This window comes from Silurus aristotelis, assembly GCF_946808225.1.
Source record: "Silurus aristotelis genome assembly, chromosome: 20".
Taxonomy (NCBI): domain Eukaryota; kingdom Metazoa; phylum Chordata; class Actinopteri; order Siluriformes; family Siluridae; genus Silurus; species Silurus aristotelis.
The window spans coordinates 9614990-9636495 of record NC_139593.1 but is presented as its reverse complement, the minus strand read 5'-3'; the positions used below and the strand labels follow the sequence as shown (position 1 = coordinate 9636495).

The 21506-nt window shown below is 38.6% G+C and overlaps 2 protein-coding genes across 3 annotated transcripts; one reads left to right on the top strand and one right to left on the bottom strand.

The window, feature by feature from the left end:
* Positions 1 to 1107: 1107 nt before the first annotated feature.
* Positions 1108 to 9680, bottom strand: alg11 (ALG11 alpha-1,2-mannosyltransferase). 2 transcript variants are annotated; one of them, XR_014530491.1, is made up of 6 exons: positions 9531 to 9680; positions 7120 to 7341; positions 5646 to 6017; positions 4953 to 5530; positions 1253 to 2400; positions 1108 to 1211 (listed from the first exon to the last, which is right to left on the bottom strand). XR_014530491.1 is itself a non-coding variant. In XM_083522972.1 (5 exons), the coding sequence occupies exons 1-5, from the start codon at positions 9575 to 9577 to the stop codon at positions 2117 to 2119; spliced, it is 1503 nt and encodes a 500-aa protein (XP_083379098.1). In that variant the 5' UTR covers positions 9578 to 9680; the 3' UTR covers positions 1108 to 2116. The 2 variants fall into 2 exon arrangements, 1 of the variants encoding a protein (XP_083379098.1); XM_083522972.1 differs by having other exon boundaries at positions 1108 to 2400.
* Positions 9681 to 10763: 1083 nt separating this feature from the next.
* On the top strand, positions 10764 to 20882 carry cpb2 (carboxypeptidase B2 (plasma)). Its single transcript, XM_083522976.1, has 11 exons — positions 10764 to 10920; positions 11193 to 11268; positions 12001 to 12125; positions 12313 to 12418; positions 12529 to 12630; positions 12812 to 12916; positions 15260 to 15370; positions 16475 to 16565; positions 17641 to 17843; positions 19580 to 19664; positions 20513 to 20882. The coding sequence occupies exons 1-11, from the start codon at positions 10844 to 10846 to the stop codon at positions 20698 to 20700; spliced, it is 1269 nt and encodes a 422-aa protein (XP_083379102.1). The 5' UTR covers positions 10764 to 10843; the 3' UTR covers positions 20701 to 20882.
* The last annotated feature ends 624 nt before the right edge of the window (positions 20883 to 21506 follow it).

Below are 21506 nucleotides of genomic sequence, written 5' to 3'. Positions count from 1 at the left end.
TTTTTCCCCCAATTTTGGCTACAGGTGACTTACTAACAAATTCTGGATATTATGTAAGTAATAATTTGCCTCCCATTTATTTTTTGTTTAAAAACAACATAAAAATGATTATCAGACTGAAAGTATGTTCGAGGAGGGAGGTACTGTTAAAGCTTTTGCAGCTTAAATATAAGACAAAAAGGTTCAATTAGAAATGCAGATCACGGACCTACACAAGCTCACAGGCTCTTGTTTGGGCATCTCTCGTACTGTTTTACATTAAATATAAACTCAGAGACTGTCTTGGGTTCTGCTTCAAAGATTAAGACAAACTATATTTACAGCACAGTTTTTAGGAAATACTGTAAAGATACTACCTGAATTTTTATGGAATATAAAGTCAAAGTGGAGTTCAAAGATGGATTTAAGACATAAATTTTTTTAGGCCTTCAGTCTGCAGAAATGGAAACAATACTTTTATCATTTGCTTTCAACCTTTTTATTTCCAAATGATTTTTTTTTGTCAAATATATTTTTTATATCTATAATTTAATTCCTTTGACTATAATATCTATCTATCTATCTATCTATCTATCTATCTATCTATCTATCTATCTATCTATCTATCTATCTACACACCTACACATTATAGGAATAGTAACAAGATGTACAGTATATGCAGAGAAAATAATGTAAATGTTATTTTAGGGGATTAAAATATTCTATCTATCTATCTATCTATCTATCTATCTATCTATCTATCTATCTATCTATCTATCTATCTATCTATCTATCTATCTATCTATCTATCTTATTTTTGCCTACTTTTCTTGTTCAGTTCATTTATTTTTTTATTACGGTACATTTGCTTTGTCTATTTTTTTTTTTCCTGGCTTTTTGTATAGTAAATGAAAAAGTTTATATACAAGCTGACTTCGGCTATTCAAAATGTACCCGTCACTTACAGCAAATGTTAAATTAATAAATAAATATGTAATAATATAATAATTAGAATAGTTTTATATATTGTATATAATATATCTAGACCCAAAAAAATATTTTAAGCATTATACTTATTTACTGAACCATAAATATTGTAAATATTTAATAAGGAATCTGAAACATTCCTCCGTCATTTACTTTTATTGCATTTGGCAAACTCTGGTATCCAAAGTGATTTACAATTATCATAATCATACAACTAAGCAGTTGAGGGTTAGAATTAGGGAGTTCTAGCTCAAGGGTTTAGAGCTTTGAATTAAAATCCCAGCACCACAAAGACTGAGCAGTGGCAGCTTGGTGGTGCTGAGATTTTAATTTAAACCTCTAAACCCTTGAGCTAGAACTCCCTAATTCTAGTCCTGTTTAAACCAGACACATTTTCCTTAAACCATTTATCGTAAATATTCTGATAAATAAGCCAAAAATAAATCAAGCTCTAGTTTTCTAACTACATCCCAAAAATATTTAGAAACATACTTCAAGTCTTTAAATAGGAAGGAGGAAATGCACATTCATGATCAGACAAGTCGACATTTTGGTAGAAACCTGAGCAGGAATGAGAGGGAATTACACGTTGATCTGAAGTGTAAGAAACAGCGGTGATCAGTACTGTGAAACAAACCAAACAGTATGTTTGTTTACCGTGTGCTCACTGGACTCTAGTCATTACAGCTTCACAGTGCTTGGAAAACTCTCTCTTGGACAGCTGATCAGAGAGCATTTGATTTATTTTTTTTTTTTTACCCTCACTCTTATAAAAGATCAGTTTTGGATCAGTTGAAAGCTGGTCAGATAAATGCAGCTTATCTTTTAGGGTCAAGTTGCAAAAGTAGGGTTGCGAACTGGGTCATGCGCAATGCTACGTTACGATTGCGTTGCTTTTTGAACTCTTTCAACTCAAAACATCACTTAACTAAGAAGCATCTCGGTTTCCTAAAAACAACAAAATCGAAAGAAAAGTCCATTTAGTGTCACGTGTACGGGAATGTTCTGCGGGTCTGCTGGGGCGAGTCACGGAATGATGAAAGCTCACGAACATGCCTGACGTACACACAATACAATCTTTTAACAGGAAGAAAGTTGTATCGAGCTCTGAATGAGACATGCAACAAAACATCCTCTAGCCTCCAAAGATTCATCGCTCCAAAGTGCCCATCAGAGGCTCAGTGGCTGCCAAGAAAGATGCTTCAAACTCCCGATCAGAGAAACGGCTGACTGACTGACGAGCCCGGCTCCGGATCTCGAGTCGTGCTGCGGCCGTCATGTTGAGGATTCGCTCCATGGCATCCGCGTAGCTGTCTTCATCATCAGCTAGTAAACCTGTGCTGCCACCGTCATACGGCACCACGATGTCCAGCTTAGGACCACCAGACCTGTGAGCCAGAATCACTGTCCCAGCAGCCATGCACTCAACCACACCTGGGAGAGAGGGAGACGGAGAGAAAGCAGAGGAATGTGTGATTGGTTTAGAGGAGATTATGGCTATTCACTGCTATGTGAAACCTCCAAAAGGGGGTCAAAGGTAAAGACCATTTGACCAAAGCTATTCTACTGCAGCACATAAACAAGCACCAATAAACCTAACCAACTAAACTAATACTTTACTTATGCAGAATCTATTTAATCCATTTTACAAACACAAAATGCATAACTTGAAATAAATAGCAATCACATAAGCACAATAATTTACTTGTCATAAGTTTGGAAAATCATAGTCTTTTATGGTTTTTGACAGACACAGGCATATTGCTTTGGTTTGCATGCAACACACTAGGTAACTCAACTGTATGAAGATCTACTTTGACCAAACAAACACAAATGTACAGATGTTTCACTTTATTTTCATTTAAAAAAAAATCCTCCCTTGGCATGAATAACAGTTTTATACATTTGAAATACTTTGCCATGCCAAAAGTCTTCACTAGTTGGATTTCTTTCTGACCTTGTGGTCCAGTTTCTTGTTGAGCAGTTCAATATGATTTATATGCAGTGACTGGGCAGACCATTTAATCATAGACTACACTCCAGACCACTGTTTATCTCTAAAATAGTGCTTACAGAGCTTGGACATATGCTTTTGATCATTGTTGCATATGCATCGCTGATCATAAAGTTGGTTTAAATTAGCAGCCAGATAGAATTGCATGGTGTTGTTTTAAATGGTTCAGTACAACCTCAAACCATGTTTGGCTGTGGGTATGAAGCAGTCTGCTAACATCTCTCATGTTGTCTCTTTTACATATGGTCTTCTGAAGAAACAAAAATGTTACATTTGGACTCGTCTGTCAACAGAACCTTCTTCCATTTGTTTGCCGTGTGTTTTTGCCTTTGTTTGGAAAATAGACAACAAACAACTCTTCTTCTTCTTTCGGCTGCACAGCGGATCATCCGTCTCTATACCACCCTGTCCTCTTCATCTGCCTCTTTCAAACCAACTACCTGCATGTCTTCCCTCACCACATCCATAAACCTCCTCCTTAGTCTTCCTCTTTTCCTCCTTCTTGGTGCTCTATCCTCAGCATTCTCCTACTGATATACCCCATGTCCCTCCTCTGCAATCTCAAATCTCTTACTTTGTCCCCAAAACGTCCTACATGCGCTGTCCCTCTAATAAACTTATTTCTAATCCTGTCCATCCTCGTTACTCCCATTGAAAATCTCAGCATCTTCAGCTCTGCTACCTCCAGCGCCACCTCCTGTCTTTTACTCAATGCCACTGTCTCTAAACCAAACAACATCGCAGGTCTTACCACAGACCTATAAACTTTCCCTTTCCTCTTGCAGATACTCTACTATCACAAATCACTCCTGTCACTCTTCTCCACCCACTCCACCCTGCCTGCACTCTTTTCTTCACTTCTCTAACACACTCTCCATTACTTTGCACTGTTGATCTGAAGTACCTGAACTCCACCACCATCTCCACCTCTTCTCCCTGCAACCGCACCACTCCACTGCCCTCCCTCTCATTCATACACATGTACTCTGTCTTACTCCTACTGACTTTCATTCCCCTTCTCTCCAGTACGTAACTCCACCTCTCCAGACGCTTCTCAACCTGCTTTCTACTCTCACCACAAATCACAATATCCTCCCCAAACATAATAGTCCTTGGAGACTCCTGTCTGACCTCGTCCGTCAACCTGTCCATCACCATTGCAAACAGAAAAGGGTATAGAGCCGACCCTTGATGCAGTCCAACCTGCACCTTGAACCAGTCTGTCGTTCCTACTCTTCACTTCTGTCACACAGTCCTCGTACATGTCCTGCACCTCCCTCACATACTTCTGACACACCTGACTTCCTCATACAATACCACAACTCCTCTCTCCACCCTGATGTACACTTTCTCTAAATCCACAAACACACAATGCAACCCCTTCTGACCTTCTCTATACTTCTCCATCAACATTCTCAAAGCAAATAATGCATCTGTGGTGCTCTTCCTTGGCATGAAACCATACTGTTGCTCACAGATGATCACCTCTTTTCTCAGCCTGGCTTCCACTACTCTTTCCCATAACTTCATGGTGTGACTGATCAACTTTATTCCCCTATAGTTACTGCAGGTCTGCACAACCCTTATTCTTAAAGATCGGTACCAGCACACTCCTTCTCCATTCCTCAGGCATACTCTCACCTTCCAAAATCTTGTTGAACAACCTGGTTAAAAAACTCCACTGCCATCTCTCCTAAACATCTCCATGCTTCTACCGGTATATCATCTGATCCAACTGATTTTTCACTCTGCATCCTCTTAATCGCTGCTCTCACTTCCTCCTTGTTAATCCTATCCACTTCCTGCTTCACAATCTCGACACCATCCAACCTTCTCTCTCTCGCAATTTCTTAATTCATTTTATACACACACACACACACACACACACACACACACACACACACACACACACACACACACACACACACACACACACACACACACACACACACACACACAGTTTTGCTCTCACCAATGCCAAAATGTTCATTCCACATGGTGTGCAAGCCGATCGTAGCATCCACTAACTCCTTTTTAAGCTCCTCGAATGGGATGTTCAGCTTAAACTCCACCCTATCGGCCACACCCAGCTCCTGGCACAGCCCCCTCAGCATCAGTACTCTATCCTCATCATCCTGGTTCCGGCATCCACCAATCAACACCAGCTTCACCTGATCTGTCCTGCCAGGCTCCTCCCCAAGTCTGTCCAGAAGTTTCCGGAAGGCTTTGACCTGTAGCCGATGGTCCTTCTCTGGTCGAAACTGGGCCACTGACACTATGGAGTGGCACTTCCTGCCCCCATCTTTGTCCTGTTCTTCCTCCAGAGGGATGTCAAGGAAGGCCTGGACATCGCAGGGTGGGTAGACAACACTGGTGCGGTTCGGGGCACGCCACAGTGCTAGGATGTGCCCCAGCGTCCAGGTGGAATTCACCATGATCACGTCGCTACAGGAGCCGGCGAGACCATAGAGCAGGGCGAAGGCACAGTAATATACCACCTTGATGGCACTCAAAATAGGGTTATTAGTGATGTAGTCTGCATTGTTGAACCTATTAAAGGAAAAAGGCAGATGAACATAATTAAAAAATGACTGATCAGGTAGTGATTAGATTTAGATTTTGTTTTCCTCGCAGATTATCAATGCTTCAGTTTCAGAACCTGTACCTCGGGTTTCTGTCACGAACCACTGACAGCATGTCTGTGCTGATGGTAGGGTAGTGCACATAACTCGCCACTCTGCATCCACCCAGGTAACGGAAGACAGGTAGAGTGAAAGCGTAGCCCATGGAGTCGATGTAGAGATCGGGCGTAAATGACGTGAGCGCCTCCCAGCCCAGGAAAAGGGAACCGATGCTCTGACCCAACAGGGTGAAATGGGGGTAAAGACTGGCTTCCACCACAAACCGGTGTTTCAGGAAGATAAAGCGGACTGGACGTGGTAGGCGGATGTTAAATCGGCGACGAGCGCCGTCCACAATCTGCTCGCCCGTGACACCCTGATCTCCAGTGTAAATGACGAAATCCACATCTGTGTACCTGCGATTAAGCAAAGATATACAGATAAAGAACTAATGTTATATAAATAAAGTCTTACAACTGTAGTGCAAAGCTTTTAGGGTAAAGTAGAATAATTGTGCGTAATTTTAGGTTGTACTTGGTCTCCTACTCCAAGGTCTCTTAAGCAACTCTATAGTCTAGACTTACTGATCTAGTATCAGCTCTGGACTCTTTACCTAGATCAGCACTGTGCTTAGGAACATCGTATGGATTTGTCCTTTGCCCTTTAAGGTATGTTTGCTTTGCGTCTCAATACTATACTCTAACATCCAGTTCCAAGCGTTATGGAAGCAGTAAACGGTCACAGATTGTACTCAGAAACAGTAATCAGACACAGACTGTACTCGCACGTAATCTATAGAGCTCACACATACAGCTAGTTGTAGATTGGTTTCAACTTGCCCTATATATTGTTTGCACAAATCCACACTTTTATTTTTATGCACAAACATTATACGGACAAAGGTATTGAGACACCTGTCTTTTCCAGTCGTATGTGCTTCTTCTCCAAACAGTTACCACAAAATTGGAGGTGCACAATTGTACTTTATGTATCTGGATGTGATAGCATGACAATTGAACCAGGAGACCCGAACCAGGAAACCCAAACCTGTTCCATCAAGATGATGCCCCTGTGCACAAAGCAAACCCCATGAATATCTGCTTTGCACGCATTGGAGTGGAAGATCTCCTTCTATAGAGCTCCGACCCTAAACCCTATTGAATACCTTCGGGGTTTAACTAGAACTCCTTTTACCCTAAATCAGTACCTGTTTTTACGAACACCTTTGTGTCTGATTGAGCACAAATGTCCACAAGCACACACGAAAATCTACTGGAACATCTTCCCAGAAGAGTGGAGGGAATTATAAGAGCAAATTAGAACTAAATGTGGAATGCGATGCTCAAAGAACACATACCGGACTTATGACCAGGTGTCCGCAAACTTTAGTCTATATAATGGCACTCACTCACTGAAGGGTTCGATATGCAAAGCACACTGATAATGCAAGTTGTAAACCTTGTGCCAATTATAAAAGATTTCCGACTGCAGGGTTTTTTTTTGTTTTTAAGTACATACCTGTTTTGCAAAGCTCTAATGGCACACCAGAGCACTCTCTCTCCTCCACCTCCTGCATTACAGTACGGGTGGAAGAACGAGACGGCGGGTCGTCCATCTTGCACTCTACGCGCTTTTCTGCCAGACTGAAGCCAAGCGCGAATCCCCGTGATGAACAGGAAAAGCACTCCAGTCAGGATGAGAGACAGGTAGAAGCATGGCAAAAGCAGTGACCACAACAATCTGCATCAAACACATAACAAGGAAAGAAGACATTTATCTTACAATCAATGGCAGCAAAATTAAACTTGTTACAATAAATACCCCGGCAAAATAATAACATTATAACTGGTGACGTGAATAACACTGATTATCTCTTCATCATGGCACCTGTTAGTGGGTGGGGTGTAACAGACAGCAAGTGAACATTTTGTCTTAAAGTTGATGTGTTAGAAGCAGAAAAAATGGGCAAGTGTGAGGGTTTTGACAACTGCAAGTTGCAAGGGCCAAATTGTGATGTCTAGACGACTGGGTCAAAGCATTGCCAAAACTGCAGTTCTTGTGGAGGTTCCCAGTCTGCAGTGCTCAGTATCTATCAAAATTGATCCAAGGAATGAACAGTGGTGAACCGGCAACAGGGTTCATTGATACATGTGAGGAGCGAAATCTGGTCCGTGAAGTCTGATCCAACAGACGAGCTTCTGTAGCTCAAACCGCTGAAGTAGTTCATGCTGTTGATGCTGGATGGGTTCAGGACTGTTTTGGCAGCAAAAGGGGGACCAACACAATATTAGTCAGGTGGTCATAATGTTATGCCTGGTCCATGTATACCCAACTAAAGCAATATACAAGTCTAAATAAGGAAAGCATGGCAGTACTATGAATAAAATGATCTTTTGTGCCAAAATGGGTCATGGAAACAATATTCACTTCTATTCAATATGACAACAGGAACACAAGCAATGGTGCAATGCCATTTTTTTTCTTTCCTTGGTTTAAACAGGACCAGAAAAATCAATTAAGACTTTATAGAGTTTATATTTATCTCGACGCATAACTATACGGCAAACTGTGTGAAATCCATGGAAATATCAAGTGCTGAATGTAAAAATCTCCTCAGAAACTCTAACGGGAAATATACGGCACTGGTGTAACCTAATTGCAAAGAAAGTTGGTCAGGAATGTTTGGCCGTGGCATTTTTTAGAAAAGCCCCAACGGAAAAGCATGTCTAGTATAGTAAGCATGCTTGTCCTCGATTCCTTCTGTCCTGATTTTTCTCCCAGTGCATCCTTTCTTCATGTCCAAAGAGAAAGCATTAAGAAGCAAAATAAAAGTGGAAAGTAGCAGGCTTGGTTTGGTGGTTCTAGTTCCCGGGAGCTTTATCGTTCATGTGAATTGATCGTGATGGAGAATTCTCCTCAGCATCTATAGACCAAGCATAAAATGACCATAACTAAAACCAGTAAGAACGTGAATCACATCATTGGGAGGTTGTAGCTCAGAGGTTAAGACTGGAAGTTTGGGGGTTTAAGCCCTGGCAGCTTGGGCCCTCGAGCTTAACCCTCTCTGCTGCAGGAGCGCTGTATCATGGCTGACTCTGTTCTCTGACCCTAGCTTCATAACACTGGTGGGATATACAAAGAAAGAAATTCACTGTGCTGTAATGTATAAGTAGAGGTAAAAAAGTAAAAGCCCCTCTTTTATTTATTCAATTCATTTTTATTTGTAAAGCTAATGAGCATTTTATCAAAGCAGCTTCACACAGATAATGCAGTAATAAGGAATCAAAAAGATTGTTTTTCATAATATTACATTGCCACTAATGAGCAAATCGGTGCCGACTGTGCCGAGGAAAAACTTCCTGAGATGGCATTAGGAAAGAAACCTTGAAAGGAACCAGACTCAAGAGGAAACCCATCCTCATCTGGGTGGCACCAACATGTCCATTTACTGCACTTAAACGTTGTTGAGGTGTGCAGTGATGGTGATCAAATGCAAACTGTAGCACACAGTGGCTTCCAATCAAAGCCATCCAGAGGCAGCGTTGAAATTTTCTCCTTTCTCCATATTAACCTGATATTCTGTTTCCTTCAGATCAGATTTTCCATTTTTGATCTGATCTCATGACACATTTCAGGCTGTAACTGACAGGAGTTTTGCATCATTTCGCAACAGAAGCTTGCAAGTAAGTTTCAAAGTGGGTATTTTTATAGTATCAATAACTGTCAGTAAAAGGATTATGCTATTATAAGTGGTTGGTGAAAAAATAAAAACACAAAACGCATTCATTACACATACTGTAGAAAGACCGAACATGCAGCTCAGATCATTTCACTTTTTTTTTTTTTTTTAGAGATTATCGTTTTATTGCTGCTGTACGATTTTTTAAATATATATAAAGACATATATATTTCTTTAAAACAGTAATTACCTGATTAAATCGCACAAACAGATTGACAGGTGATCATGGTCGGACATCTTCGTAAGAAATGACAACGCAACATTCACACTTCCGGGTTGCGCTCTTCTTCTACGATTAATTTCGACGATATTTAAAATTCTGAACCTAAACTGTGCATCAGCGCCGCCTGCTGAGCGGCGGGAATAAAAAAATCACATTATTGCCTTGTATTGAGCAGTGTTGGACGAAGTACAGAAACCACGAAGTTGAGTTACAGTAGGTAAAATGTAACTCCAGCTAAAGTAAAAGTTTTCCCTTTAACTTTCACTTGAATAAAACTTCAAACGTATTTGCCTTCAAATGTACTTTAGTATCCAAAGTACTGTGATTTATTATAGCTATAATGTTCCTATTATTTTTGTCACAAGTCTCTTTACTTAATCAACTCAGTTTATGTGAAAAGACTTGTTGTGTAATGTTTCTCTCAGCACACCAATCTATTAATCCTCAATCTATTTAATCCTCTCTAAATGTTCTGCTAGCTGTTGAACTGATGCTGAACTGTATGTTGGTGATAAGTAGATGCCACCAAGCACCAATCAAATCGAGTTTAAAACAGAGCGAGCGCCCGACCCTGATCGGTGTCTTGCTGCGTGTTTGACCAGTTAAGTTTTTATCCTCATAAATAAAAAGGAATGACTGATTTTGCAAAATGTAGTTGAGTAAAAATGACAAAATGTGACTTTGAAATGATGTGTAGAAAAAGTACATGTAGTTCTATTACATTCACTTCATTACAGTCCACCACTGGAATTGAGCATATCTAGTTCATTTCTTTGAAATGAAGATCAAAATATTTTGTATAATAGATCACATTTGAGGTGTAATCATTGTGGAATTAAACTATATGAAAAAAATAAGAAAGAAAGAGGCTTTTACTCTATATATACGTGTATCCCAGCAATGTTAGGGATCTGGGGTCAGAGCACAGGGTCAGCCATGATACAGTGCCCCTGGAGCACAGAGGGTTAAGGCCAAGAGTGGAAGCTTGGAGATAGAGGGGCTTGAACCCTCGACCTTCCGATCAATAAAAAGAAATATACTGCTGTTTTGTCTAACTCAGTCTTCAACACTCAGTTAACTCAGTGTATTAATTTGTGTCTGGTTGTAAGTGCAACTGATCCAACAGTCTCTGTGTGACTTCAACATTGTGTGATAAGCATGGATCGCTTTTCTCTGATTGAGGACAGCAAAAGTTTAACTAGAAAAGTCAACATGTCCAAATCAATACTGTTCCACTGTTCCACTATTGCACAAGAGTGTTACAAGCCAACAAAGCAAAAATGAGACCTCTGGTTTTATTAGCCATTTTAATTGCGTTTCATTGCGTTCTGAGAAATTGTTTCTGCACATCGGAACAGTAAGTACACTTTTAAACACATCTGCCTCTGTCTGGATCTGTTTTCTAAACCTGATCAGTTTTGATTACTCCTGTAGCTGATACAAAGCCTGGCTTCGGAGTCATGTGGGATTGTACCGGGAGCTTTGCTTTTTGTCGAATTCAGACTGGGAAGTTGTAGTTTATTATGTAGAATAATGGATGTGAACTATGAAGATATTTAAAGGGGAAATGTTACACAATTTTGTTAATCTGAAATTCATCAAATTATTTAATTTTTTTCTATAAACCAGAGACAAAGTTTTGTCCATTACAGCTGTAACTCAGGAGCAAGTGAACCTATTGCAGAACATATCCAGCCATAATGAGGCATGTAATGTATTTACACAAACACACACACACACACACACCCACGCACGCACGCACGCACACACACACACACACAGTTAAACATCTAATTTAATCTTATAGTGCTGTATATGGAGGGAATAAAGCACCTAGAGACTTAATACTGAAAAGAATCAACAACAGAGTGGTGTGATACAAAACATAGCTACTTGTTCCCTCATAATGGTTACATGTAATGTTGATCATATTGTTTTTTACCTTATATTTGTAAAGTACATGCAATGTAGGAACGAAAATTGCTGTTATTGTGTGTGTTATAACGACAAAATATTAAAACAGTAAGCAGACTGGAAATGTTTTTTCTTAGGATTAAGGATTTTTTTTTTTTTACAAGTATATTTTGTCCATGTTAGTATCCATAATGCAACTACATCAATCTGAGCATTGGTCTACTGATTTGCCTTCTTCTAAACTGGGCTTTTTTGCATTTATATCCAGAGCGACTTATATTTTATCTAATTTATACAACTGATCAGTTATGTGGTTCAGGGCCTTGTTTAGGGGCCCAGGAGTGGCAGCTTGGTGTGATTGGGATTTGAACTCATACTCTTCAGATATAAAGTCCATTGTCTTAACCACCCAGCTTCCATTTATGTGCTTTTGCTCTAAAGTGTGAAAAACCTGATGAAGAATTGTACAGTGTAATGCTGTTTTTTTGTTCATTTGTTTTTTGATTCTTTTGCTGTGAATCAGACGGTGTTATGGCAGCCGGCGTCTCCCAGCCACATCACAGCCAACACACCTGTCCATCTGTTCGTCCAATCCAGCAGCTTGGCAAGAGTTACTGAGCAGCTACAAACACACGGATTCCTCTTCCGGTAAATAAGCCCTTTTAAAGGAATACTTCTGATTTATAGTCTAATGTTCAACTTTAATGGCTGAGGATTCTGTCTGATCTCATAGTAGCTGCTCCGAGTTTTTGCATTTGCAATACAAATGGTAACATGATGATTAAAAATCTGCAAGACTGTGAACTGAATCTTAGACATGTTGTGGTTTGTGCAGCATTCTCCTGGAGAACACACAACGCCTGATCCAGGAGCAGACCCGAAACGACACCACAGACCCCAAGAGCAGTGGGACTAATGAGAGATATCACTCTTTAGAGGATGTAAAGCAAGACTTGCATGTTATCATTATCAGAACGGAAAAAAAATTTGTTATCATTTGTTATAATGCAGTTTCATCTTTTATGATGATGCAATTCTTGTTCTCATCCAGATTTATCATTTCGTCAATAAAACAAGCGAAGATTACCCTGACATGACCAAACTCATTCTGATCGGCTCATCGTTCGAGAAAAATCCACTTTATGTCTTAAAGGTAACATTTTGTCTATTTATGTCTCATTCCATTAAGGAAATATGACTAAAATGACAATAAGCATGGATCATCTTCTTCATGTTTTATTAACAATTCATATTTTAGCTTTTGTGCTTTTTTAAACCCTAGTCCAGTAAATTTCTAGACGATTTGGTTGAATAAGTTTTTGTCTGTGCATTAGCTGTCAGGAAGACGAGGTCCAGTGGATAAAGCCATGTGGATGGATTGTGGGATTCATGCTCGAGAGTGGATCTCACCTGCTTTTTGCCTTTGGTTCATCAAATTTGTAAGATTTGCTCTCCTCTAGGAACAATTTTAGGTAGAAGATTTTTTGAAAACTGACTACACTCTTCTTGGTCTCCTCTTGTTACCAAAACATTTTCTAAAATATATTTCTGTACCTTGATAATAAGCTTGATAGATCATTAGTTACACTATATGAAAAAAAAAAGTTTGGGACACCCAATTTCTCTACTCATATGTGACTATTATTAACAAAGGTGGAGACTGACAATTGTATAGAATGTCTTTGAATGGAGTAGCATTATATTTTTCCCCTTCACTAGAACTAGGAGACCCAAACCTGTTCCAGTATGACAATGCCCCTGTGCACAAAGTGAAATTCCAGTTCCATGAAGATCTGCTTTACATGGTTTGGAGTGGAAGATCTCCTGCTATAGAACTCTAACCTCAAACCTAAAAAAAAAAAAACCTTTGAGATGAATGTGAACACTGACATGCCCAAGGCATCCTCGCCACTCCTACATCACTACCTGACTTTACTAACAATCTTGTGGCTGGATGATCACAAATCTCCACAAGTACACTCCAAAATCTAGTGGAACATCTTCCCAGAAGAGTTTCAGAATCTTTTATATATATATATTTTAGATTTATATACAGTGAGGAAAATAAGTATTTGAACACCCTGCTATTTTTCAAGTTCTTCCACTTAGAAATCATGGAGGGGTCTGGAATTGTCATCGTAGGTGCATGTCCACTGTGAGAGACATAATCTAAAAAAAAAATCCAGAAATTACAATATATGATTTTTAAACTATTAATTTGTATGATACAGCTGCAAATAAGTATTTGAACACCTGTCTATCAGCTAGAATTCTGACACCCAAAGACCTGTTAGTCTGCTTTTAAAATGTCCACCTCCACTACATTTATTATCCTAAATTAGATGCACCTGTTTGAGGTTGTTAGCTGCATAAAGACACCTGTCCACCCCATACAATCAGTAAGAATCCAACTACTAACATGGCTAAGACCAAAGAGCTGTCCAAAGACACTAGAGACAAAATTTTACACCTCCACAAGGCTGGAAAGGGCTACGGGGAAATTGCCAAGCAGCTTGGTAAAAAAAAGTCCACTGTTGGAGCAATCATTAGAAAATGGAAGAAGCTAAACATGACTGTCAATCTCCCTCGGACTGGGGCTCCATGCAAGATCACACTTTGTGGGGTCTCAATGATCCTAAGAAGGGTGAGAAATCAGCCCAGGACTACACGGGAGGAGCTGGTCAATGACCTGAAAAGAGCTGGGACCACTGTTTCCAAGGTTACTGTTGGTAATACACTAAGACGTCATGGTTTGAAATCATGCATAGTACGGAAGGTTTCCCTGCTTAAACCAGCACATGTCCAGGCACGTCTTAAGTTTGCCAATGACCATTTGGATGATCCAGAGGAGTCATGGGAGAAAGTCATGTGGTCAGATGAGACCAAAATAGAACTTTTGGGTCATAATTCCACTAAACGTGTTTGGAGGAAGAAGAATGATGAGTGCCATCCCAAGAACACCATCCCTACTGTGAAGCATGGGGGTGGTAGCATCATGCTTTGGGGGTGTTTTTCTGCACATGGGACAGGGTGACTGCACTGTATTAAGGAGAGGATGACCGGGGCCATGTATTGCAAGATTTTGGGGAACAACCTCCTTCCCTCAGTTAGAGCATTGAAGATTGGTTGAGGCTGGGTCTTCCAACATGACAATGACCCGAAGCACACAGCCAGGATAACCAAGGAGTGGCTCTGTAAGAAGCATATCAAGGTTATGGCGTGGCCTAGCCAGTCTCCAGACCTAAACCCAATAGAGAATCTTTGGAGGGAGCTCAAACTCTGTGTTTTTAGCAACAGGCCAGAAATCTGACTGATCTAGAGAAGATCTGTGTGGAGGAGTGGGCCAAAATCCCTCCTGCAGTGTGTGCAAACCTGGTGAAAAACTACAGGAAACGTTTGAACTTTGTAATTGCAAACAAAGCCTACTGTACCAAATATTAACATTGACTTTCTCAGGTGTTCAAATACTTATTTGCAGCTGTATCATACAAATAAATAGTTAAAAAATCATACATTGTGATTTCTGGATTATTTTTTTTTTAGATTATGTCTCTCACAGTGGACATGCACCTACGATGACAATTTCAGACCCCTCCATGATTTCTAAGTGGGAGAACTTGCAAAATAGCAGGGTGTTCAAATACTTATTTTCCTCACTGTATCTAATAAAAAAAAATTTACAGTATATGTTTCCTAAAGGCAAATGATTCCACTGATTCTGGTTTCTGTGTTTAAACACTTACAATAGTTATTAAGTGCATGTTATACTTGTTCTTCCTCAGGCTCTGACATTTTACAAGGAAAACCCTGACATTACCACTATGCTTGACAAGTTGGACATCTACATCTTACCCATCATGAATCCTGATGGATACAAGTACACATGGACAACAGTAAGACATCCATGTTCTCGGGACCTCAAGATTGTTTAGAATTGGTTGAATATATATTTAACAGTAATTTGACATCGCAATGTAACAGATATTAACATAGTAAATCAGAACAGTGCTCAAAAATGCAACATACTAAATCATTTAAGTGTTTAACTAAAAGAAGGAAATATAACTGTTACAGAGAGGTATTATAAATATTATGTGGTTGTCTGTATTTATAAAGCATCAGGGTAAAAACATATCCAATCGAATATCTACTGAACCCCATGATTGACAAACACTATATAGACAAAAGTTCATGGACACCTGACCATAAGTTTCATGTGCTTTTTGAACATTCAGTTCCACATGTGGTCCCTATTTGCTGTAAGAATAACCTCCACTCTTCTGGGAAAATGTTCCACTAGAGTTCAGAGTGTGCTTGTGGAGATTTGTGCTCTTTCAGCCACAAGGGTGTTAGTAAAGTCAGATACTGATATAGGGTGAGGCCTTTGGGGCAGTATTTCAATTCATGTCAAAGGTGATACGTAGGGTTGAGGTCAAAGCTCTATAGCAGGAAATCTTCCACTCCAAACCATGTAAAGCAGATTTTCATTAAGATGTGCTATTGGTCTCAAGTGAAGGTAAAAGTATAATGCTACTACATTCAAAAAACAGTATGACTGGGAAAGTCAGGTGTCCTGATACTTTTGACAGTATAGTGTAGTATAGTTTTAATATATATATATATATATATATATATTTTATTTGTACAGACAATTGCACCAACATAGGAAAGAAAGTTAATCTGAAGAAGAATGTTAGAGAAACACATGGCATGAAAACGTCATGTTCATGTTAAAGAGTTAAGACTTCACAACATGAATGATGCTTAAACAGTGCAGGAGGAACAAGCTCAAGTTGATAATATTCAGGGAACACAATGGGAGATCTGTTGAACCAGCGCATCTCATTATGTTGATAAAAGATATGAAAGGATTAAACATCTTTATGATTTGTGATGTGTGTATACATATTGATGTCTAATTATACATTGATCTTTTTGATCTTGTTGGACCTTAATGCTTTACTTCAGTCGTGTGTATGTCGGGTTTTACTCCACAGAACCGCATGTGGAGGAAGAACCGAGCAAGTAGAGATGACAGTTTGTGCGTCGGAGTCGACTTGAACAGAAACTTTGATGCCAACTGGTGCAGTCAGTAATAAACCCTGAAATTCCTATGCTGTCATTCTTAAATACAGATGTTAATAACTAACTAATAGCTATTACATCGCTATTGAGTATTAATCGCTTTGAGTATAGAATAGTCAAATCCAATTTCTCAAATATATATATAACATTTGATATATGGACACTAACATTTTACTAACTAATCTTTTATTAGATTAGCTTGTGTTAAATCAGATTTGAGAAATTGGATTTGACTATTCTATACTCAAAGCGATTAATACTCAATAGCTATGTATATAAAGCTATATACAAAGCAAAACATATTAGCAATTAAACAGAAGTGCAGAAAAGAAGGTTTCTTAAGATGTAAAGTAATTGGCATAATGAAGTAGCCTGACAGTAAAGTGCAAGTGAGATGTGTAAATGCCATGATATCTTCAGTGCAAATGGAAATTATTCATGAAAAGGCAAGTATGAAGACATGATTAGAGTGATAACAGAGTGAACAAAAATGGAAAGGCTGTAGTACAGATGAATGGATGAATTAATGGATGGATGGTTGGATATATAGACAGCTTATTAGTAGCCAAGTTTATATGGTTAAATAATGGATCCTTTTTTTAAATGTTATATTCAAATTCACATCTAAGACATTTAAAATCTACACCCACTTGAAACTAAACCAACTATAAAACTCTAGTTTTTTTTTTTTTTTTACAATGATTCTGTAGTGTATCTGTGATAAACATAATCATTTCAATACGTTTTCCTTTGTTGAGAAGAAAACATAGAACTTTGAAAAGTATTCAGATAAATGTCAAAAAATAGGCAAAATGAACACTAAAACTATTGTAATCTTACAGTAATGGGATCTGGATGAAAGAGATATGAGAGAAAGTCATACAGTTTTAGTGATTGTCAGAAGAAACATATTAACTTGAGTACAGGGAGACATTAGAGGCTGGTGTCTCTGATTACTACACATATACTACAGATGCAGGTGAAAGAGTTTAGGCTGAGAAAAGTATTACTGAAGTATTGCTTCAACCATAATCAAGTCTAAAACTATTTTTCAACTACTTTTTCTTCCATGATGAAGCGAAGGGAGCGTCCAGCAATCCCTGTTCTGATATTTACTGCGGCCAGTATCCGGAGTCTGAGCCTGAGGTGCAAGCTGTGACCAAGTTCTTGCGTTCCCACAAGGATGTGGTCAAACTTTATTTCTCCATTCATTCCTACTCACAGATGCTGCTTTTTCCGTACTCCTACACCCACGAGCAGATCCCAAACCACAACGAGCTGGTGAGGTTTAACACAAGCATTTTTACACAATGGCATTTTTTATGCTTTGTGAAGCAAATTAATAAATAGTGGTGTTTCCTTATGTACAGTACAGACCAAAGGTTTGGACACACCTTGTGTGTCCAACTTTTGGTCTGTACTGTATATATTATATATACAGTACAGACCAAAAGTTTATATATATTATATATACAGTACAGACCAAAAGTTTGGACACACCTGCTCATTCAAAGAGTTTTCTTTATTTTCATGACTATGAAAGTTGTAGAGTCACACTGAAGGCATCAAAACTATGAATTAACACATGTGGAATTATATACATAACAAAAAAGTGAACTGAAAATATGTCATATTGTAGGTTCTTCAAAGTAGGCATCAAGAGAATGCCAAGAGTGTGCAAAGCAGTAATCTAAGCAAAAGGTGGCTACTTTGAAGAACCTACAATATGACATTTTCAGTTGTTTCACACTTTTTTTTGTTATGTATATAATTCCACACGTGTTAATTCATAGTTTTGATGCCTTCAGTGTGAATCTACAATTTTCATAGTCATGAAAATAAAGAAAACTTGAATGAGAAGGTGTGTCCAAACTTTTGGTCTGTACTGTATGTAGACACATGACCATCACACCCATGTGTACTTGTATCCTGTATGTACAGTAATGTGTACATGAATACTAGTATGTACTTATTTTAGATCCCTTTTTACTCTTATAATAAGCTTCATTCTTTTCTGCAAAAGGTTTTTCATCAGAGGTTGAAGCATTACTGTAGGTATTTGTAGGCATTTAGAGTATTGGTGAGATCAAGCACTGATGTTAAGTGAGGAGGTCTGTGGTGCAAGTCAGCATTGTAGTTCATCTCAATGTAGTTGAGGTCAGAGATCTGTGCAGGACACCTAAGTTCTTCCACTCCAACCTTTACACAACATGGAGCATGCATGATGGACAGAGGTATTGTCATAGTAGAACAGGTTTTGGCATTTAAATGCCAGTGAATGAAAATTATCATGCAACAGCATAGAAAGACATTCTGTACTTCTAGATTTGTAGCAAAGCTTTGTGGAAAAAGTGAATGAGTGTGATGGTCAGGGGTGTACAAACGTTTACACAGGATGGTGTATTGACGTTTACACAGGATGGTGTATCCAGTGGTGACTGGATTTTGAATAATAAAATGAACAAAAGTGAACTACAAGTCCAGTATTACAGTTTGAGGAAGAATAACAAATGATTGGGAAAGTCAGGTGTCTTGATAATTTTTTCCATACAATGTAGTATAGTTTTACATTTTTTTGGCAAAAGCATCAATGTTTATCCATACCCATGTTGATTGGAGTATTAAAAACCTGAAAAGTTTTAATTTAAGGTACATTTAAAACAGATATAAATGTGTGATTAAGTTGCGATTAATCACGATTAAATAGTTTAATCGATTGACAGCCCTAATATGATTATGATGTGGTCCAGTTACCAGTGTGACACTAAAACAGCTAGTAGTAAAGGATACTTTTTTCTTAAGTACATGTCAAAGCCCAAACTTTTTAAATTTAACTTGAGTGTAGTCAGTACTTCATCTTTTACCAGAGTCTTTTAAAACATAACTATCTGTACTTGTACTTAAGTGAAGGATGTGTCTACTTTTGTCATCTCTAGTGTGTGTGTGTGTGTGTGTGTGTGTGTGTGTGTCTGTGTGTGTGTGTGTGTGTGCGTGCGTGCGTGTGTGCTCCCTGACAGTACGATCTTGTCCAAGAGGCATCCTCAAAAATACGTCGCCATTACAGAAACCAATATCGCTTCGGTTCTGGAGCAAAAACAATATGTAAGCATGTTAATAATATATGTTCACATAAAAATATACCGTATTTTCCAGACTATAAGCCGCTACTTTTTTCCAACGTTTTGAACCCCGCAGCTTAAACAACGAAGCGGCTAATATGTGGATTTTTCCAGGGTTTTTCTCGGTTTCACAAGCTTTAAGATAAAAAACTGAACCCCATAACATTAGACCAATGAAATTGCTGAACGGGTTCAGGTGAACCAATGAAACTCTTTATATTAAATCAGATGCGCTCCCACTGAATCGGGCCACACCACATCATAAATATGGATGATGTTCCTCTGACGTTTGACCTGCCGCTCACTCAGACTGTCTACAGGAAATGCGAATCATTCGTCACGCTGAAAACAACCGGGCATGAAAAAACACACTTCACCTGTGTTCTGAGCTGCATGGCATCGTTAGAAAAACTTCACCGATGGTGATTTTTAAATGCAGGACGATGCCAAAAGATAAACTCCCGAGAGAAATTGTTGTGAAAGGAAGGAGGAAGACGGTGAACAATGACTTTCTTGGTAGGCTACTGTTTAGATACAAGCCGTGTAACAGACACCGTCTTTCGTTAAAGCCTGTGTAAAGTTCACTAATTTCAGTGTAGACAAACTGCGGCTTATAGACAGGTGCAGCTTATTTATGTTCAAAATAAAAATCTTTGTAAAATTCAGAGGGTGCGGCTTGTATTTGGGTGCGCTTAATAGTCCGGAAATTACTGTATGTTCATTATGCAAAAAGAATTATAATGTACATCTGATTATGTACAATTTTCTGCTGACAGTTACACATTTATTTCTTACATCCACCATGTCACTTCCTATTTGCTCTCTGATCAGATATAGCTCCTGGGGGATCAGATGACTGGGCCTATGATCAGGGCATTAAATACTCGTTTACTTTTGAGTTGCAAGACCGTGGGCAGTACGGCTTCCTCCTTCCTCCCAACCTGATCACAAGTGCCTGCAATGAAGCCTTTGCAGCGGTCAAGACCATTGTTCTGCGTGTCCTGGAGAAACTTCAATGAATCTATGCTTTAACCTTTATTTTACATATATGATGTTCTCACTGCCCTCCATAGTTTCATGTTATTTCTACTCTTATCACACTTGATATGTAGACTCTGTTTGATGGAAATGTATGAAATTGTGCTGTGCATTGAGTCACCAAGTTCCAATACTGCTTTTATTAAACTCTCTCATACTCTCATCTGAGTGAATTTAATTAGTTAAATGAGGCTTCAGTGGCCAGCTGAGTGAGCCTACTTTTCTCAGAAGAAATTTGCTTAGTATTAGTAACATAGTATTAAAATCCAAATAGCAGGTAAATGTAAAACATGCAATATGATACTGGTACAAATAAATATACACATTTAGAAAAACTGCAATGATTATGAGTCATTTTCATAATTTCAATTCCAATACAGAAAATAATAAAACAAATAAAAAGCCTAGTGTTATTGTGTGCTGCTTGGTACCCAGCAAAAAAAAACATTCCTCGAAGAGTAGCCTTTTGTTTCACCTTAGAGTTGTTAGTTTTAAAACCATTTATTAACGTTGAGCAAGCGTTTGATCAGTGTTGTCAGTGATGTTCATTAAACCTACGAGAAAAATAGCATGTTTTCTTTTTGTAAAGTAAAACTAACATTTCAATAACATTCATGTAACATTCTCTTACATGCAAATTTTAACAAGGCTGCTTTTACATTTCATGTTTGTATATAAACAAATGTAAAGACTGTCATTTAGATATTGCAAAAGCACAATAAATAGGCCACTGTTTAAATTTTGGATTTAAAAAAGAATACATATTATATTTAGAGATATAATTGTG

What these genes read in the sequence shown, in the direction of transcription:
- alg11 (XM_083522972.1), bottom strand. Translation starts at nt 9,577, where the DNA reads ATGTCCGACCATGATCACCTGTCAATCTGTTTGTGCGATTTAATCAG. An exon ending in GTTCGTGACAGAAACCCGAG is followed by an intron (nt 5,531 to 5,645) that starts GTACAGGTTCTG and finishes TTCCTTTAATAG; the next exon opens with GTTCAACAATGCAGACTACA. An exon ending in GAATGAACATTTTGGCATTG is followed by an intron (nt 2,401 to 4,952) that starts GTGAGAGCAAAA and finishes CCTCTCTCCCAG; the next exon opens with GTGTGGTTGAGTGCATGGCT.
- cpb2 (XM_083522976.1), top strand. Translation starts at nt 10,844, where the DNA reads ATGAGACCTCTGGTTTTATTAGCCATTTTAATTGCGTTTCATTGCGTT. An exon ending in ACATATCCAGCCATAATGAG is followed by an intron (nt 11,269 to 12,000) that starts GCATGTAATGTA and finishes GCTGTGAATCAG; the next exon opens with ACGGTGTTATGGCAGCCGGC. An exon ending in CTTTGATGCCAACTGGTGCA is followed by an intron (nt 16,566 to 17,640) that starts GTCAGTAATAAA and finishes TCCATGATGAAG; the next exon opens with CGAAGGGAGCGTCCAGCAAT.